General features: G+C 42.9%; 1 protein-coding gene across 6 annotated transcripts in view; it reads left to right on the forward strand.

Annotated features, from left to right (window-relative positions):
- Positions 1-21,353, forward strand: part of APP (amyloid beta precursor protein) — a 220,783-nt gene that overhangs the window by 40,315 nt on the left and 159,115 nt on the right. For all 6 annotated transcript variants that reach the window (XM_080918641.1, XM_080918642.1, XM_080918643.1 and 3 more), the window contains exon 2: positions 13,952-14,119. In XM_080918641.1, coding sequence (XP_080774767.1) covers positions 13,952-14,119 — 168 coding nt within the window. The remainder of the gene's footprint in view (positions 1-13,951; positions 14,120-21,353) is intronic.

A 21,353-nucleotide genomic window follows, 5' to 3' on the forward strand; every position in this document is an offset into this window, starting at 1 on the left:
ACCCTAAGGAACCAAGCCAGAACTTGCCTGAAACGTGCCTCCAACTGAGACAGTTCTCTTGTCTGTTGGAAGTGGATAGGGCTCTGTCAGCGGTTGGTTTCCGTATCATCCTCAAAGTATTTTCAGGTGTATTTCTGTTCACTATCCTTTCAGTTTAAGCATTAGGCTACATGTTGAAATCTCTGCAGCTGAAGGCTTGTTAGCTGCAGGGACTAAAACAAAACGGAGTAGCTGACTGGGTGCTTCATTCACAAAGTATGGCTGGTGCTGTTTGTACAGTCCTTGGGGTCCAGTGGGAGAGGCTGATGCTACTCCTCTCAGGAATGTGCCATCAGAGCACCAGGAAGTGAACTGAGCCGCCTGGCTTAGAAATCCCCTTGCTCTTTGAGCTGTTGCTTTTAGAATATTCTAGGAAGAGCCTGAGGTCAGGCCAAGTTCAACTGCAACTGGTAATAGCCTAAGAGAGAACTCTGCGCATGCTTTTCTTCACCTGCTCCAACTACGAGCATCTAATGTATCTCTAAGTTGTGGTTTATTTTATATTGTTCCACGGCTTTGTCAATATTGACAATGTTTTTTTTATGTCATTTTTTTTATGCCAGGCATTCTTTAATTCTTGTATTTATTATGGGAGGGAGACAGGCACGTTGTAGAGAGCAAGGAAGTTGTCACAGGCGGGCAAGTAACTTTTATCTTGTTTGTAGTTTACAAACTAAATACAAGCCTTCCTGCTGCATTTGCAAGGTTCCGCTGGATGCTCGCTTTGCTTTTCTCATTGTGGGCTTCAAATTGCCCCCATAACACAAAAGAGAATCTTTTATATCCCTTTCAGAATTATAGCTTTCCCCTTAGCCTTGTGGTTCTGAGAGCCTTTGTAGCAAAAGGAATGACAATTTAAAAGAGCTACTTTTTGGCATGGCCAAGGGCAACAGAAAGGGAGGACATCTTTGATACTGCCTGACTCTTAAGTTATTTAAGAAGGATTGTCTCCAGTGCTTATCAAGTCCCATAGCTTGAAACAGAAACCTTTGACTATTCTTTACAGTCCTGGAGAAGAAGTCACCTTGGCTTACCCTAAGAGAGATAAGGTGGCAGAAAGCTCCTTGGACAGTGAGCATGAATGCTGTTTTTAAGTTATCTCGATTTTCACATCCACTCTGTATTCACCCTGAAGCTCTGTTGTGCACGCCAGGCAGTTTCTGCTACGCCCGGCAGTTTCTGCTACGCCCACAGCCCTAGTGAGAAAAACACAATACCAAGGGGGTTATAAAAGCACAGCAACGGCAGATAATGGTATGATAGAAGTAAAAGGCTATAATGTAAATATCCATCCTGCTCTCATCCCAGAGTACCCTCTGTGATTCTGGCAAGCCTAGGAAGGGGAATTCCTAAGACCCAGGTTCACTCCTGTCCCGTCCGAGTTGACTGCTGGTATCTTTGTAGCTTTACATGAAAGTGTGCATGCATGAAGAGGTGAGAGCAGGGTCTCAGTGAATTTCATGGAATAAATTATCCTTGCTTTCCTTTTGACTCACCTGATCACCTGGTCTTTTTGTACTATCATATATTCTCTGTCTGTCTGTCTCTGTGTCTGTCTGTGTCTGTCTGTGTGTGTCTCTGTCTGTCTGTCTCTGACTCTCTTTCTGTATGTCTCTCTCTGTTTCTCTGTCTCTGCATCTACATGTGTAGTGTGTACTCCTCCATGTGGGTACCTGTGGGAGCCTGAAGATGGATGTAGAGTGTTTTCTTTGATCACTCCCCATCTTTATTTTCCTAACATCTAAACTTGCTAAACCTTAGGGATCTGCCTAACTTTTCTTTACCCCTTAAGGCTGAGGTTACTGTACGGCTTGCCTGGATACAAGGAATCCAAACACAGGTCCTGTGCCTGTGCAGAAGGTATATCTTTTAACAAAATTTGTTAGTTATTGTCTTTCCAATATGCTTTTCTTTATATTATTAATTGAATGCAGTAGTTGAAGGAGAAGAAAGTGCTAGAATAATGTTTTGGTAGCTCAGGTTAAGGGGCTTATGTTAAAACACACAAGTGCTTGAAATGTGTCTTTGATAATATTCAGACAATGTTCTGAACTATCTTGTCATCTGCTAGTAGCAGGTCTGATAGGAGTGATTTATAGGGAGTCTAGCAGGACTTCGGAGTGTCCTATGTAATGGACATCCCCTCCGTTACTACCCCCACTCCCACCTCCACCCTCCCCCCTCAGCTGTGCTGAGAACACACTGAAGAAAAGTTTGATGTACTTAGCTGGAAAGTTAGGGATGCTTTTGTAAGGGTCTCCAGCCAAATTATTGTTTTTACACCTTTTTTGGTATTAGGATTTTAAAACTTGTAAAGTACTAAGGATGTGAACACTGTAGGGTGAGTATACTTGACCCGGGTCGGTGTACTCTGTCTCCATCACAAGAGCTCAAGACAAGGACCCACTAACAGCTCCTTCCATGTTCCAGCCTGAGTTTTTCTTTCCAATGATGTTGACACGGCTGCCCTCAAGCCAGAGACTGGTAGAAGTTATAAAGAGAAATGGGATCAGAATATCGTTATGGACAGGCACAGATGATTATGTTTCGTGTTTCTTTTTCAAGTAGTTTTATTTCTAAAACAGTACCTATGAGTGTGGCCTACAGCTCTAACTAAATAAACATGTATTGTCTCTTTGGGAAGCTTTTCTCCCACAATTATTTTTCATGGGTCAACATTGAGTTGAGAAAAGTAGAAGATAGAAGGGTAAACACATGGAACCCTGGCGGCATTTAGACTTTAACTTTGAGATTTAGAGTCATTCTAACTCTGTCAATGGTGAAATATAGCAACCAATGGGTGAGTCTGCCCAACTCAGCCTTCTAGAACTCTCAGAGCGTCTACACCAGAGCTGTGTGGCAGGAACCCTCACTGGGAACGCTACACCTATTTGAGCATATGTTGCTTTCACATCGTGAACAGTGGCCATAGTGACCTGTTTGCTGATGAAATTTGCATACAATCACAATTAGTATAGGATTTTCTATTCATATAGCTATATGTAAAGTGTGAATAGAGATATAGTCTACTTAATAGACCTTGTCTTCACGTTTGGGATATTTCCTTGTAAGCATATATTGGGCAAAACAAAATATATGCAACTGAAAAACAATCATGGAGCCAAATTGTGACTTTGTAGAAGTCTAAAAGAAAAAGAACCAGAGGAGGAACACTGGGTAATTAGAGCTAAAATTTGTTAGTTGATTGGCATCTCCCTATAGGCTTCAGTGCTAATGATTAGAATAAGATTGCCTCTACTTAGGTTTTTCATTTCCAGATCTAGATGTAAGAACCAGCATCGTATGGCTCATACACCTTTGCTGGTCCTAAGTCATGTCTCACATTACACACAGGATGTTTATGACAGTTCTGTCTTAGAAGGCTGATATTCAATGCCACGGGTAGTTGAGATTTTCACTTGCTAAAGGAAGGTATGAGTGAAGTTAGTTCAGTGATTGACAGGACATACTTGTCACCAACCAGGTTAATTACTGTGTTCCCTATTTTCTCCTGGCTTCTTTTGTCTGTACCTTCCAAGTGCTCAGACCCGACTTGTGGCTAGTGCTTACCCAGGCAGTAAAGACACAGGGGAGCAGAGCTGCCACACAGGGACAAGTACAAAGGGAACAATGAATGTACTTATTTACTGGGTATTGTGTGGTCCACGGTCTGATAGAAAAGACGACAAACTTGAAGGTAAATTTACAGAATACAAGTTTTTGTTGTTGTTTATTTTCAAGCAAAAGCCAATTTATAAGCAAGGTTTGGATGGTTTGTGATAATATTTTGACTTCTGGTTTTGACACTCTTTTTTTCAAGGCTTGCTTTTAATGATGGTTCTTAAAACACTTTAACCTCCCTTTTAACCCACCACCCACCAGATATAGTGAAAAAGGATACAGAGGTAGTGGACCTGTTTAGAAATGGTTCATTGGAACAATTCCCTTTTGTGTTGTCTGGAAACCAGCAGTTCAGTTTTCAGGTTAACAGGGTAGCTGGATCCACTCACTAACACGTCACGGATACACCAGCACTACAGTTCGGCAAAGTCACCATAGCAAACTCGAATCAGCAATGTAGCCACTACCTATCAGAGACAGCCAACCCTCAACCTCAGCTCTAGTCAGCAGCAGGGACCAAGGCCACAGGAATGCCAGCAGAAGGTTCTCAGCTATGCCTCTCTCAGCAAAAAGAAGATCAGGGAAGACGAAATCTAACAATGCTGCATAGCTAGCTCTGTAAGCAAGCCTAGCTTAGCCTCCATCACTGTCGGTTGAGCCTATTTATAGGCTGTGTGGTGCAGAAATCGAGGTTCCCCAGCAACAAGTGTCTTAACGGGATGGGGGTGGGGGTTCCTATGGGTTTTATCTTAGAATGTTTGGATTTGGGAGAAATGCTAACCTCATATACTTCCTATACAAGCCAGTCTCTTTTGAAGTGGCTCGGTTTTTCATAATAACTACTTGTGTTTTCTTTATAGTCTCCTGACTATAATTTTTTAAAAATGGTTTGCCCCCAGGGTTTCAATTGTTTTGACAAATTACCTGCAAGAATCAACTTCAAAGGAGGATAAGGTTTATTTGGGGTCTTGGATCTGGTCCTTTAGTTCTGTAGACACAATGCATCCAGTGATGGTGATTCGGATGCAAAGGGGCAGGATGGGATCTTACTAGTTTGGTGGTGTACCTCTTTCCCCTTTCAGGGGCATACTGAATGATTGACTTAGCACCTGTTAAGGGTTTCCTTACTTATTGGCTGTGCCATGGACTGACAGCCAAGTCTTCAACATGGCAATTTAGGGGACACCCCAGACCCAAACCATGACAGTTATATTCTCTAACTGTAGTGTTTCCCCAAATTCGAGTGCATCGTTGTAGATCCGACTTGATAAAGTAAGGTTGTTGGGGATTATCTGAGCCTTTCTGCTTGGTCTGAGGGTGCTCGCTGTAACTTTTTTGTCTTGAACTCCCCAAGTCATGCATTAATGTGTGGAAAAGAATTATTCGGGGAGGTTTGGTGACTCCAGCATCCCGAAGGCAGAAAGAAGTAGGTTTGCTCTACATTGACAGCCTGGGCTAGACAAAGAGACCACGCCTCAAACAAAACTAAACATTACAAGGACTTACTCAAATTTGAATACCGGGGTCCCTGAACCATCTTGAGCATTTCTGCCATTTGAAACAAGGCAGCATTTCAAGTTGTTTCTGTTAAACGTGTGCCATAATAGTTTCTGTTGCCACCATAAAATACTGTACAGTCACAATGCACCTTCAAATTTACTTTCTATGTCCTGACATCTGTGGAAAGAATTTCATTCTTAGCTGTGTAACAGCAAAGTCCTGATTGGGAGCAGGAGTTTTGTCTTCTCAGCTTTTGGGAGGTAGAGGCAAGATCCAAAGCTCAAGGTCATCCTCAGCTACTTAGAGAGTTCAAGGTCAGATTGGACTTCTTCAGGTGGATTCAAACAAACAAGTAACAACCACAAGCTCAAATCCTGATAACATCTCTGGGAGGGACAGGGCACTCATCAATGATGCTCTACAAAATATAGAACAAAAAGAGTTAGGAATCCAAGTAAAAACACACCGGTGGGAACCTTAAGAGAGCACTTACAGCCAGGGGAAGAATCTCAACTACGAGCATCTAGTCCAATTTGATGGGACTTGCAGTCTTTCCATAGGTGGAGGATAAATTTTTGTTAATACATTCCAAAAGATTTTGTTACTCCAGTTGTTCGGTCAGATCAAAGATGGGCAGGGTTTGGCTCCTTAGCTGGGCTTAAGCTAGCTTAAAAGTAATAAGAAATTGTCATCAGGCTATTGGACCAGCATCGTTCCAAACTGAATGCAGTCACTGATGTTTGTATCAATGTTCTCTGCCTGTGTAGAGAGCTGCTTTGCAGGAATTCTCCTTTGCAGCAAGCAGTTAAAATTCTAGACTTAAAGAGATAATGGTACTAAGCAGGCATTTGTCAGATTACAAACTAACTTTGAACCTAATACTTGGGTCATCTCACAAACACTTTTGTTTTTTAAAATTCCAACTTTTAATCCATTTCTATTTGGTTAAGCTGTTGGACTGCTGGCCTTTTCTAGGCCTACTCATAATGCAAGCTTTCAGAGTCATGGGTGTTGAATAATAAATGTTTCTGTTGATAGCCCTCTTGATTTCCTGCTGGGCATCAGGGGGAAGCAGGAGTCATTAGCCTAGAGATGAGCTAGACTTTGGGGTCATCTTGAAAACAGCTGTGCATCATACCATTTGAAGAGCTGGGTATCAGCAGCGGCCTTGACAAGCTTCTAAGAGCTCTAAGTTGTAATCTGAAGCTGTGTCAGCAAGTGACTCCAAAGAATGACATGTTTCCAGGTGTGAAAAATACATACATTAAGTCCGTGAAAGGAATTATCCCCCTCCCCCTCTACTCACTTTTCTGACAGGTCCTTTCTAGGCCAGAACTCAGGCGAGGACACAGTTCTACTGTAAAAGATACAGTGAATTGCTGTGACCATATGGGTAATTTGAAGAGCAGAATCTAACAGCAGTTGTGGCTGGTTCACTTTTCGGTGTAGATTTGCTAACAATTCTGTTCTTTCTCCCCACACACATATACATCTGCTTTTAACAGACAGTAGCCCACCTCTTTCTGCCTCTGGCACTCTAACCATGGATGAAATCTTAGACTATTCCTGTTCCAGGTTGGCCTAAATGATTTTTGCAGTTTCTTTCCTTTCTGTTGTTGCCATTTTTAATTCTAGTTTCCGGTTAGTGACAAAACTGTATGTTCTCTGTGAATGACGCATTGGAGAGAGTCCTCCCTCACAGAGTCTTGTCTTCTGGTTGGAGAAGGAAAATTTGCTCATGGTGACTCTTAATCCTTAAAAGGAGTTCACAGGCAAATTTTCTAGATTGTCATTATGGAATTTAGCTCTTGACCTTTGACATGGGAGAAGGGTTTTAGTGGTGAATTTAAAAGCAACTTGGATCATAGAGTTTGTGTGTGTGTGTGTAATGTAATTGAACTGTGCTCAGTTTATAAGCAAATAGTATTTCTGCAAGGAAAATCAAAGACAGGATAGAAATAGAATCCCTCCCTCTCTCTCTCTCTCCTTCCCTCCCTCCACTTCCTCCCTCCCTCCCTCCTTTCCTCTCCCTCCCCCTCTCTCTTTCTCTCTAAGAGCTTATACAGGAATCCCACCCAAAGAAGAAAACTATACTAAAATACTGCACCACGAGAGAGTTATTCAGGCCAGTGAAAAGCCTGCTTGGATGTGGAAACCAGATGGTCTTCATTAGCCAGAAGCCTTAAAACGACATAAATCCACAGATGCAGCCAGGCTGTGGATCCCTGCCCAAGCTGGACATTTTAGCCAGGGAAACAGAGAGCTCCTTGTTCAAGCCCCTCTTAGCTGGGACTGGAGTGGCAAAGGCTGCCAAACCCGTTCTATAAGGAATTTTCATCTTGATAATGTGGAGGAGAGAAAGTTCTGGGAGAAAGGGAGCACCCCCTTTGAAAGGCAGAAAGAACTTGTTCCAGAAGCTGCCTCTTCACTTCATTGTAAATGGTAGCGGTTGGAGGTGTGGGCTTCCACACTCATCCTCTGTAGATGGGTCCAAGTCAAGTCCATATGTTTACCTTTATTTAAACTGTGCCAATTTAAGGCCAACTTCTAGCAGCAGGACCAGGAGGAGAGTCCAGTGCGTTTCTCTGCTTTCTGTGTTGTGTCTTAAGAAGAAGGGAAAAAGATTCCTTTTTGTTTTCTCTGATAGCAAAGAGTTTGGCAGTGTTTTTAAGCATAATATTTTCGAGGCTCTAGCTCAGCGTTTTTTAAGTGGCCCCTTTGCTTTTACAGCCGCGGCTGAACACATACAGTTTTAGCCGGTTGGTTGTTCTGTTTGTTGGCACTGAACACTACTTTCCCATGGGAAAAATAGTTCCAATTTCAGGAAGGCAGCAACAATTCATACAGGTCATTTTCATATTCAGCCTCCACAAAACCACATGAACCACGAAGAGCCACCTGTGTACAGGGTTCTGGTCCATACTCTGTCTTACATTTCAGAAAAAAAAAGAACCTGAGGGTGCTAATCTCACCGGTCGTGAATAAGACCACAATTTTTGACAATTCGAGGCAAGCTTTTAATTTTTAATTAAATACTGGCCAGGATGATGAACTCTGGCTAGGCCCACCCCTGGGGTCTCAGGAAACAGTAAAGAGTAACATTGTGCAAAGGTTGCAAAGGCAACCCCATAAGGCTGCCATGGTTCCCATTGGGTCCATCCAGAGCAAGCCAAGTGGTTTTCTGTCTTCGGATAGCGTCCACCATGGAGGGGACGTCATGGAAGCAGGAGAATGAGGAGCACGGCTGTGTCAGACACAGAGTCAGGAGGAGAAGAGAGATAAATGCTGGGAATTATTATCTGGCATACTTCCTGCTAGCGGATGCTCTGCCTTCATCCATCCAATCTGGGGCAAACGTACATCCTAAGGTATCTACATGCATCTGGTGCATTTGAGTCAAACAAACTTGTTTAGGGGGAGCAGCTTCCAGCATCTCAGGAAGTGTCTGTCCTTCGGCAAGGGACTTACAGGTTAGAGGCTTTTCTGTTTAATGGATCTCTTAGGCACCATGATTAAAACACACAACAAAACGTTGGCCCACCTGACGGTTAAGTGAGGGGGTTATCCCACTCATCATATTGTCCACTTATTAAGCTGCGTCTGCTTCTTCTCTATGTAGGGAGATATTTTTAAAAGCGAGGGGTAGATCTTCCAGTTGACTTTGAGATCATGAATCTGACAGCAAATATATTCTAGACTCCAAAGACTTCAATGTTAGGAATGTTAGGAATGTTCATACTCTCAGGTGCTAAGTAGGACGTTGTATGGGATTTATTTAGCTTTTTCTTAGAGACTTTGTTCAGGAAAATGGGTTTGAGTAAATCTGTTCAGACTGGCAAGAGGCAGGAAGATAAAATGCTCTGTGTGGCCCCATTACCCGACTGTGTTGCTTTCTCCTTGGCTGGATTCTGAGGCTGGCTTGTTTTAACAGCCAGCCTGTAGGCAAATGCAGATGAGGATGCTGAGGGTTGTCTTGTGTTAATTGACTTCGAAGGGCCACTGGAAGAGCTGAAAGGCTTCTGGTTCAGTTTGTGTGCTTGATCTAATTGCTTCTTCAGTATATAGCTACAGTGGATTTGGAACAAGATTTTTCATGAGAAGCAGGTTTTGTTGCTGTTGTTGATTTTTGTATTTCCTTTTAAGTGCACATTTTGCTAAAGGTAACAAGATGTTATATAAAGTCAACTCAACTGTTCCTAGTTCAGTAATTTGTCATAACTTTGGAGGGACTAGAGTTTAGTTCCCAAACTCTACTTTATGGAAATACAACATGCGGTTTAGGACCTTCTCTATGCCCATATTAGCTTTTATACTTAATATTTGTATCAGTTGCTTTTCTTGTTGCTGATGGCAAAAACAATTTAAGTAGGGCCAAGTGGTTTTCTCTCTGAGGATAGCGTCCAAGGAGCCCGACTGTGTCAGATACAGAGTCAGGAAGAGGAGAGAGATAAATGCTGGGGATTATTATCTCCTTTTTATTCTGCCTGTGGGCCCAGCCCATAGGATGGACCTGTTGGTATTCAGGAAAGGTTAAACCAGTGTGGAATAACCCTCACAGGCACACCCAGGTTTGTTTCCATGGAGATTCTAAATGCAGAGTAAATGTGGATGAAGACTAACCACTACAACATTAAATCCCATTGGATGGAAAATCCGAAGAGAACATAGGCATATATTTTCAAGTTTATACTCGCTTTGTTGAGCTCATGACCTCATCAGGAAATTACAGGACCTGTTTATATTTAAAGAGATGTGGAAAAGATCACCACTCTTTGTCCACCCATGTGTTCTGCAAACAGATGGCATTAAAATAATTTTAAAGGTAAGAGGGAGGGTGGCGTAGAGAACTGGGGAAGACAGAAAAGGAAGTTCAGGAATCACTTAGGAAGATGAAGCACAATTTATTTGATAGGTTTAATTTTTTAAAAATGGCCAGTTAGTATGATAGTTGTAAAAAGGACATGACTGGTTTTAGTTGCTCCAACTGTACAGCACTAGGCCTATCCCCAGCCAGTCATGGATGTGCGGGTGGGGGTGGGGCTCCTGGAGCCCAACAATTCTCTGCCGAGCTATTGTTAGCTGATGGATTTCGTGAGAAGGGGTGAAAGGAAAGGTCATTTATGGCCTTTGGTTGTGCATCAAACTATGGGACCAATGTGCTTTTTATGGCTAATTCTGAACCCATAGCTTTGCAGATGGTCCAGGCTAGCTTAAAAAAATCAATGAGGAATAAAGCAAAGCAAAGTGGCCTGAATATGGGGAAGGGGATAGTAGAGAGGAGAGGACAGGGCAGGAGTGGGAGGGACATTAGAGAGGATGGATGTGGTTTAGTTGGGGTATCTATTGCGTGAAGAGCCACTATCACCTCCACAACTCATATAAAGGAGGACATTTCCAGGTTCAGAAGTTTAGTTCATTGTCATCATGGCCGGAGGTGGTACACAGGCACATCCCAGGCTGGTAAAGGAGCCAAGAGCTCTACATCTAGTTTGGGTGACAGCAGGAAGAGAGAGAGAGACACTGGGTCTGGCTTGAGCTTCTGAAACCTTAAAGCCCGCTCCCAGTGACACACTTCCTCCACAAGGCCACATCTTCTAATACAGCCACTCCTGGCGACCAAACATTCAAGTGTATGCGCCTATGGGGGCCATTCTTATTACAACTGCCACCAGAGATGAAAGCAAGCAGAACCTACTGCTTACTCACGTGAATTTGTCCAAGAACAAATGAAGTCAATTAAAAGAAGAACTCCCAAAAACGAAAACCTGAAATTAATCTCCTGATTGTCTGGCTGAATACCTTGATCCCTGAGGTACAGGACCAGCTAGTGTTCTTCTGTTGTAACTGTGTATGTGCAGAAATGGGTAGCCTTCTTAGGCTCCAGGGAAACAACAGCCCTCTCATTAGGATGTCCTAAGCTATGGGTGGAGTTGGAGGATAAGGGCTCAGAAAGGGGGTGAGTAGGAAAGAACTGTGGTGTCTCACTGGGAAGGAAACCAAAGGCAGAGACTTCTAAGGAGGAAGGACTCATGTATTGCAAATAAGCCCATTGGAGAGAGGTGCTAAGGAAACCCTCTGGTTCTTCAGACTAGAGTCATATGGAAACTTTGAGAGGCAGACAGGTGAGACTGAGATGTGTAAACCAGGCTACAGGGGACGTGAGGAACATTGAATGGGCTCAGCAGATACCATGTGGTGGAAGAAATTGTTTACCTACACATTGTTCTTTATCCTCAACATATACGCCAGGGCCACCCCCTTCCATACACACCTCTTATCCTCACATACACAGAAGAGGTAAAATTTAAAAACAATAGAGTGGAAAGTGTCAGCCATTAAAGTTTGTGACCAGTGAAGGAATGTGCAGAGAGAGGGTGGGGTAACTGGATTGGGTTTATTGCCTGCTTTGTGCACCCATCCCTTCGCAGGTTGTTAAAGGCTGTTTCTCCCATATCGAGAGCCTTCAATACATACTGTCTGCTCCTTCCAGGAAGTGCTCTGGCCCCTTACTGTAGGAACATGGGCAAAAGTGAGGAAGTGTGCTTGTTCCTCATTGGCTGTGGTCAGTAGAAGAGCTCAGAGGCTGTTGAGGAGTCTTTCTTGCTATGTGACAAGTCTCCTCAAACTTCATAGCTTAAAGCAACACACAGTTCCTATTTCGGTTCCTGTGAGTATGGAACTGAGGAGTCCTTCTAGGTGGCTCTGCCTCTGGATCACTCTCGAAGCCGCATTCTTACTGTCAGTCATGCCTAGAGTCAGGTGCCATGGGTGTCATTGAGGTGTGGGTTATTTCCAAGCCTGCTGGTGTGGCTCTGACCTGGGACAAACAGCTGAGGTGCATATTTAACAAACTAAGTGGACCTGGCCTCCAGGTTCTCCCAGCATCCTTCAGTCCCTACCTGTTACAGGTCATGGCTGAACTTTTTCAGCCCAGGAGAGGGCTCCCCCTGCCCCTAGAAGATGAAGGTCTTCCCTGTACAATCCAGATATTTTAGTCAGTCTCTCTCAGTCTCCCAACCTCCCTCCCTCTGTTCCTCCCACCCTCCTCTCCCTCTGTCCCTTCCTCTCTGCATGCGCAGACTCTCCTCTCCTCACTCTTCTTTTTCTACTTCACCAAGGTGACTTCCTTGGATTTCTTCCTTGGGAACAGTGAACCCACCACTCAAGAGCTGCCTCACCAAAACCTACCTTTACAATTTGATTTGGCTTGAATTGGCTCATTTTCTCCGTGAGAGATAACCCATCACTTATTACTGCCCAACAACGAATGAACCTTAACTTCTTGACCTTACTTTGGAGCTTCCACATCCCCATTTCTGCCACTTTGTAGAGAGGAGGAACTGATGCATTGTGGGAAGGGACTGCCCAAGGTCATGATTTTCAGGAAGCAGGTAGGGGTCTTTCTTGGGCCTTGACTATTTATTCCTGGGAGAGAACTTGTTATTTAGATTCTCTTTGCTGAAGGAAATGCAGCCTTTTGCATTTGTATTCACTCTGAGGTGGTGAGCTCTCCTGACCTCTGGTAGTAAAGAGGGTGTGAGGAAATGAGAAGGGAAAAATTCAGAAGTTGTGGATGAGATCCTTTTGAGGACATTTTTACCAATTTTGGTAAAAGTCCTATAACTCCTCTTTGGTTAGGGATAAAAGGCCAAGGTGTGCTAACAGTGGAACTCTTTGGGACAGAATAAAGCTCAGTGAGGACACAATGAGGTTTGCAGTGACCACAAACAAGCCTCCTTTTAATGTCCACCCCAGGGACTCCCCCACAGGTGACCGATAATGGTTTGACTTTCTTTAACTTCCTGTTCTATTACCCACCTGCTTATTTCAGTAAACTGGTGCAATGTATATTTTTGATCTATAAAATCCAGGCTTTGAATTTCCTTCAAACCCTCAGGTCAGCTACTAAGATCAAGTGCACAGAACATTCTGTTCGGGGCACCTAGTGGAGGATGAGACTTTCGTTTCCCTGGATTGGTGGGAGATGGCAGGGGCCTCCTGGGGAAGAGCTGAGTGGTCCCAGCATCAAAGGAAGTTTTTGTTCCTTTGTATGTTTTGTTTTATTTCGAAATGGCTAATTCTCCAGTGGAATTTTCTAACAAAAACCCAGACACAAGCTGGCATAGCGGTCCATCCATGCCTGTAATCTCAGCACTCAGGAGGCACAGGCAGGTGATCTCTGAGTTTGAAGTCAAGCTAGTCTGTCTAGTAAATTCCAGATAAAAGCGCTACACAGTGAATTCTAGGACAGCTAAGGCTACATAGAGACCCTGTTTCGACATAAAACAAAACATAAAAACAAACAAACTCCCTTGGATGCAGTCACTGGCTCAGCAGTGTGGCATTCTGGTCACATCAGTGATGTCAGTGTTGAGAAGTGGCACATGCTGTCACCTCAGTTTAGGCCTCGTCCTCATGGAGGGACTGGCATGGGGCTGTGGGTGAGCATCGGTGGGTTAAGAGAGTGTGAATTCTTCCACAGGGATTATATTTAGGTTAGAAAGCCCTCTTTATTGTTAGAACTTTTCAAAAGATATTGCAGAAACATCTGTGGGACAACTAAAGGATTTTCTGAAAGAGCAAATGTCCTTCAATATCTTTAATGCCTTCCTTTTAATATTCTGTCAACACGCTGTCTTCCGTAGGTTACTTTCCAAGTCTGTAGCTCAACCCAACCATGGTGATGCAGGGCTGCTGTGTGACTGAAGATTCCTGGGCGTCACCATCCTGTGTTCTGTTCTTCATGGGGCTGTGGATTCTGTGACTAACTAGGTCTTATGTGTTCTTTTAGGTGCCCACTGATGGTAATGCTGGGCTGCTGGCTGAACCCCAGATTGCCATGTTCTGTGGTAAACTCAACATGCACATGAATGTGCAGAATGGGAAGTGGGAGTCAGACCCATCAGGGACCAAAACCTGCATCGGTACCAAGGAGGGCATCCTGCAGTACTGCCAAGAGGTAAGTCCCGAATGGTGGGTCACGGGCATTCATTCAAACTATTAATTCTTATCTTTTATGTTTATATTTTCTTTCATGATAAAAATCCTGGTTCCTAATGACCCACTGAACCATTAATACAGTCTTTTCTTTACCCCCCCCCCCCGTTCCCACAGTTGCCTATTATGCTATGTGATGATCATCAATAAACTGGGTAAAATTTAAGTTTCCTTAGTTTAATATGTTCTGCGGTGGCTGTGTAACAAATGAAGTGAGAAGTGCTAAATTTATTTATTTATTTTTGCTCAACCTCTTTGATAAATTTTAGTATACCTATAACTTGATATTTTTCTAGCTCTTCTCTCCCGTAATATTTTTGAAATAAACATTCATACTGATAACTCTAGGAAGTACGCAGTCACTTCTACTCCATCCATCCCTTGTTGATGTACATTTTTATTCTTTAAGAATATATAAATTTACTTTATGTATATGGATGTTTTGCCCATGTACATGTCTACGTGCCATGTGTGAGCCCAAGGAGATTGGGACTGGAGTTACCAAAGTACAGTTGTGAGTTTTCATACGGGGACTTGGAGGAGGGATTGAAGATTCTTTTTCTGCAATGCTTGGGCACAGGGTAGTTTGGAGTGTTTGAAATGTCATATTGAGCTGTTTTGTGAATGGGACCCAAGTGAACGTGAAATTATTATCTATTTTCTGTATACCTCATGCACACAACCTGAAGGTCATTGTATGTGGTGATTTTAGTTTGGGCTACTTTTGGGCTGCAGCTTGTCACAAGAGATCAGATAGGAATTTTCTGCCTATAGATTCAGGCCAGCTTTCAAACACATGTCTGGTTTTGGAACATTTCTGATTTCCTATGTTTGGGCTAGAGATGCTCAGTTTCTATTTACTTTTCCTTTCTCACTAGCTCTTTTTGAAAATAATCAAGTTGTCAAGCACTTGGCCTACCACTGTCTCTTCATGTAGCTACCTGTCTGTACCCTAAGCTTTCCAGATTCCAAAGTGCTAACAGTGACCGACGCGTAGCCATCAGCAGAGCCCAGTAGAAAGGCTGGACACACGCTTTGTGCATGACGTTGACTTCTGTCTTTTTATGATGAGTGGGTGCTGGTACCTGTGAATCATCCCATAAACCTGTGTTTCCCACAAATAACCACATGTTTTTAAGCCTTTGAATATTGGTCTTACAAAAATTATTTTCCTTGACTCTGGAAACAGCCTCCTCTTCCTGCTGCACTTAGCCCAGTCATGACTGGGTAGCTTCATTTTCTGTTTTAGTCTGTGGTTTGTACAGAGATGAGCCACAAAGTGGTTCTTTCCACTCCAGACTGCCTGCTTGTGCGTAGCCATGGGGGAGGAGCAGGGGAAAGGCCTTTTGGCTGTTTTCTTCTTTTTGTAGCTTCTGTGGCATTCATCTGCGTTTGCTCACCAGTTCTTGTCCATTGGCTAAGATATCAAGGTCTTGTGAGCCATTTTATTGAACTTGGTCTGGATTTTATAACAATGAAAAGTCTCTGAAACCATTCACTGGCTTAATTTTTGAAGAAAGAAGAAGTTGGGGTTTCAGAGTCAGTTCTATTCTGTGTATCACTGTAGAACATTCCAGACACCTGACTCCAAGCCAAGCGATGGATTCTGCAGTCCCCGTGTGTGTTATTCAGCTTGAGCACTTGAAATATGACAAGTTAGATGTGGACTGTTGACACAAATGCCATGTTTCAGAAATGTCATCACAATAAGGACAAAATACAGCTTTCATTTTGAAATGACTGTAGTGTGTCTATTAAGGGTGTCATAAAGTTGTTACAGTCAAACTACATGGGATTAAAGTTGATTTCTCCTCTTTGTGTTTTTTTTTTTTCTTTTTTCTCGTGAGGCTAGAAAAAAACTTAAATATACACTGGCAACTTGTCTGTATTTCCACTCAGCAGTGCTCTGGACTTGTCCAGTGTCACGGTGATAGGGCTGTAACCAACTCATGATCCTGTCATCTGAAAAACAAGAGGGAAATGAGCTGGGAAGTCCCACAGACTGCTTCTCAGAACTTTGTTGGTGGTTTCCACAGAGAGTTCTTTGATGCCTTTAAAGCACATTGTTCAAACTGGGTGTGGTGGCCCTCTCCTGTAATCCTTACACTTGTAAATCTGAGCCTTTGATGTACCGAGAAATGCTGGCTCAAAAGCATCAATGATGGAGATAGAGAGATGGTTAGAGCACTTAGAACACTTGTTGCTCTCTCCAAACCTGCAGGTTCAATTCCCAGCACCCACATGGTGGCTCAGAACCCAAGTTAACTCTAGTTCCTGGGGTTTGGATACCCACGTGTGGATTGCATGGGCAGCAGGCACACCCTGTGGTACACACACATATATACATGAGGGGAAATACACATGATAAGATAAGTAAATATAAACTAGTATCTTTAAAAGAAACCAAATAATCTTACTAAAATATTTTAATGCTTGGATGTGATGTAAGAGCAAACGGCTTCCTCTTTGAAACATCTGCCTCTGGATGCTAAGATGCCCTCCACACAGACCCACTTCTCACCATAACAGTAGCACAGCTTAAGGCCCAAGGTCTTGGTGGTGCTGTAGACTGACAGAGCAGAGGTGATGATGTCATTACTTGTAATCCCTTTTTGTTCTTAACAAAGCATGAGCATCGGAGCCAAGTGCTTCTGTTCCTTTTACCCACTTAGTGACGCTTCTGGAACGGAGCCCGGGAATAGACCTTGGGGAACTGCAACATTTCAGGGGAACAAAGAAACACTATGAAGTGTCCAGAGACAGGACAAGAGCTGTCATGTGTCATGTGCTGAGAGACAAGCTAAGTAAATTGCTAGACAGAAAAATGATGAGACCTCGAAAATGGTCAAAGGTGAGAGCGTCTGGAGTATAAATTTTCACAAGGTCAGTATGTGCCTCCAGGAAAACTGACCAAATGACCAAAGCCGGTCTTCAGTGCACTTACTAAAGGGAGAAGAGTGTACGCTTTTCAAACTGGCCCAGATTGACTCGGATAGATGTAAGTTCTTAGCACACTTCAGTTGCATGGCTGTGACTAGGAATCGTCTAGAATTATTTCCATGGGTTAGGAAACATTGGCTTTGCTCACAGTCAGAGAAATGTACCCTCAAATCAAATCATTGTTCTAACCTTTGGGTACTGGATAGACACATCTATCTGCCCCTTTACTGGCTGGATACCGCCTTTTATTAGGCAGAATGGTTATCTTTCCTTCCTTCCTTCCTTCCTTCCTTCCTTCCTTCCTTCCTTCCTTTCTTCTGTTCCTTTCTGATAAAATTAATTTTGACAAATATAAGGACATTACCTATAGTAGAGACAGGTCTAATTGCTACAAGAATGACATGACCAAGCAGTGAAGATAAATTACATTCTGAGAAAAGACCTTGACAAGGCGCCTTGGTGAATGGAGGCAAAGGAAACCGTCTTTGCTTTAGCATCCATATAATGTTTGTTTATTTGTTTGGTTGGTTTTTAATGATGGTAACCAAAATCCTGGGAAGAAGAGTTGTCCATCACAATACTCAGGCATAGGAGGAGGCTAAGTGTTGTGTTAGGCACAGCTATGCTGTCCAGTACTTGGGAGGCCATACTTGGCCACACCATGAGATTCTGTGTCCAAAGAGGGAGTAGGGTGAGCTGGAAGGTCTTTGAGACTTCGAGGAGTCTGGTGAATTTTGGAAATGGCAAATATTTTTTTTTTTCAAGAAAGGATTAACTAGGTAGGTTCTACTTCCCAGAGACAAAACCAATGGAACAGCTTGTGTGTGTGGAAGGGTTTCTCTTTCTTAGGGGAAAAATCCTGTGGTGAAGGCAGCTCACACAGGATGACGCAGGGCCAGGTCCCCAAGTGTTGGAACAGAGAACTATTACCAAGTCCTATTTCTCCTGTAAATGCCTTTCTTTGTCCCTGTGTTTACTGCTCTTCTGGTGCTAAGAAGAGTGTCCCTTAGGGCTCAGGAAGGTCGGAGGCTGGCAGCCAGTGCTTCAGGGAGTGGCATCCCAACTTTGTTTGCCATTGTGTATTGTGATTCCAGGGAGAAAGGATTCTGGATGGCTTCATGATGACCACACAAAGATTTGGCACCTGCACCCGGGTACTTACCCGTGTGGCTGTGTGGGCTGGCAGACCACAGGGCATGGAAGAATGGATGCTAACAGAACAGGGAGAGGAATGCACAAAGCCAAATGGAATGACCGTGGCCCTGTGTGCAGTGGCTACAGAACTGGGCAGTTGTTTGGGCTGGGAATGTTGGCTGGGATCCACTTTGGGTCTTAACTGGCACAAAGAAAATGGCAGAATGGGTGGAGACGACCATTTGGGGGTCTTTAGATGGAGTTTGACATTGTCTACGAGATATTTTATTAGTGTTTTAGGGTCTCCCTGCCACTTCCCACATTGTAAGTATACTGATATTTTTAATAAATAGGTTTCATTGGTAGATATGAGTGTTTTTGTGTTTTGCTGGAACACTTTTCTTTGCTTTTATTCCTCCTTTCACTCTGTGTTTATATATTAAATGGCATTGATTGACTCATTGCTTGGAAAGAGAAGGAAAATAATACTCAACAATTTTTGCTAAATCATAATATTTTTATATTTTTTAGGTTAGGATATTAAGGTCTTTTCTGTCGCAGTGAGTCCCATACCAGAGGTTCTTTTCCACAGGACGTGTTTAGAGCCAATGCTTTCAACAATTATTTTTTCTGTATTACTTTTTAGGCTATTACTATTATTATTATTATTATTATTATTATTATTATTATTATTATTATTATGGTGACTTTTGCCTTAGTCATTTGTAATGATTTTGCATAGCACCGTAAAGATGGTCTTCTTTCTGCCATCTCTCATTGAACCAATTCCTTTGAAGAATTATGCAAAGGCCTGGGAAATGGTTTGACAGATAACGTGCTGGCTTTGCTAGCATCAGGCCAGAGTTCCCCCAGATTGTAGAAAAAGCTAGGTATGGACAATTACATCCTAAAAAGGTAAAAAGGAAAAGGAAAAAGGTGGATAGCACATGATGATTTATACATAAAGTTGTCCTGTGACTACCACAAATATGAATATATGTGAATCATTGCATGTTAGAGCATGCATGAGCGCACACACACACACACACACACACACACACACACACACACACACATACACACACAGAAAGGATCGCTACTCATTATCCATGACAGAACTAAACAGTTAATGTTTTTGGTTTTTTGTTGTTTTTTTTTTGGGGGGGGGGTTGTGTGTGTGTGTGTGTGTGTTTGTTTTTGTCTCCGAATAATAGTGAATTTATTTTATGTATGGACTCTAACCTCTCAAGACTAAAACACAAATGTTTTAGAAGCAATCTGCTGAGTCAGAGAGGCAGCTGTTAACAGTCTGAGCTTAGGGTAGACAGGAGGCACTGAACTCATGACTGTGACCTCATTTTGACCTTTTGTTAACCAATTGAATTTTCCTGCTAAATATGTCTGTAAAAGATGCCTTTAACTTTTGCTGGTGCTTAGCCCAGGGTAGTTTCTTAGTATTGATTCTTTGGTGGGAAATTAGCTAGTTCATTTCTGCTGATCTCTCTCACTCCCCTTGGCTTATCTTCCCTACTATGGGCTTGCTTTGAAGTCTATAACAATGGAATTTCTGTCCCTCTGCTGCCTTGGTGCTGTCCTTGGTCAAGGGGAAGACTTAGGAGAAACAGTAATAGTTGAATATTTCACCTCTACTCCGTAATACACATAAGGCATCATGAAGTTTGACTAAGAAAATAGTTTTGACTGTGTGGCCTAATTTGCATATATGGTTTAGCCACGTGTTTACCAAGTCTTTCAAATGCTTGGTATTTCCTTCTGTCCCCAGTCGTAGTCATTTCTCTTCTACCCAGTCATTGTTGAAGTCCATGCCCCCCTTTTCTATTTTATGCTTTTTATTGGCTCCATGTATAATTTTCCTTCTGTTTCTCATCAAGTCCATATTGAGTACTGTTAACGAACTTAACAGTTCTGCCTGTGTTCCCCAAGTTCATAGGCTAAGCCAACACTCTTTGGAGAAGTTTTGGAGAGACAGACTTTCAGAGATGACTAGTATTGATGATGTCATGGAGCCAGAGCCCTCTGGGTGGTATTGATACCCTTAAGGAAACAGAAGAGACCCAGCTCTCTTTTCTTCCTCATCCAAAGCGGTCATGTGAGGATGCAGTGAGAAAATAAAAAGATCCTCACTACCATCATGGTACCTTGGTCTTGTCACCTTTCTGAACTGTGTTGCCCAGGGTGTGATATTTTACTGTAGCACATCATTATGCCTCCTGTAGGCCGACACTAGAAACCCACGGTGTTGTGGAGAGTGACGTTTCTAAGAGGTCATGGTTCACAAAGCATTTTGTCTGGCAGTCCGAAGCATGCCTGTTGCCATTTGGTTATGCTTGTGGATGGCTTTGCTGGCATGAGACTGAAGTAGGCTGGACAGAGAGGCATCCTTGTCTATCCTGAGGGAGCCTCCCCTACCAGGAGCACCCGTGGTTTCTGACTGAGGGACCATTTCTTTCTACTGTTCACAGTTTTAAAGTTGTTAGACAAGAGTCATGGGAGTGGGCAGATTTGCCGTCATTTTATTTACCCAGCAAATATGCAAACGCTGTGATAGACCTGCAACCATAGAGAGGAAACCAACAGAGGGTGGCTTTACATGCTCAGTCTGGACACAGCAATAAATGCTCGCTCCAGACACAGCTAATATTCACTGTGGCCCTTCGATGGAGAAAGGAACCACTTCTGTGGCCTGTACTAGAAGTAGAGTGCTGACATTATGGAGGGAAAATAGAAACTTGAAAGTTAACCACATAGCAGCAGCCATTTGCCCTAATGAGCCATTTCCGTACCATAACGAACGTTATGGCTGAAGAGATGTAAAAGTAGAGTCTCAGAGAAACAAATATTATGTTTTTTCTGTCTGTGGCTCCTATGCATTGTGCAGATACATGCAATTGTGTCTGTCTATATGACATGACCTTAGCAATGAAATATCTAGATGAACAAGGGGGTCAGAGGAGTGGCATAGGAGAGAGTACATTTACTGTGCCGTAGAAACCTATGTGAGAGCTCTTTATGCACCAGAGTGCCATGTACACACTCAAAGATGGAAAAAATGTTAAAAATAAAAGAGATCAAGGCCTGGGGGTGATATCCTCTTGAAAAGC

The sequence above is a fragment of the Micromys minutus genome, assembly GCF_963924665.1.
Source record: "Micromys minutus genome assembly, chromosome: 7".
Taxonomy (NCBI): domain Eukaryota; kingdom Metazoa; phylum Chordata; class Mammalia; order Rodentia; family Muridae; genus Micromys; species Micromys minutus.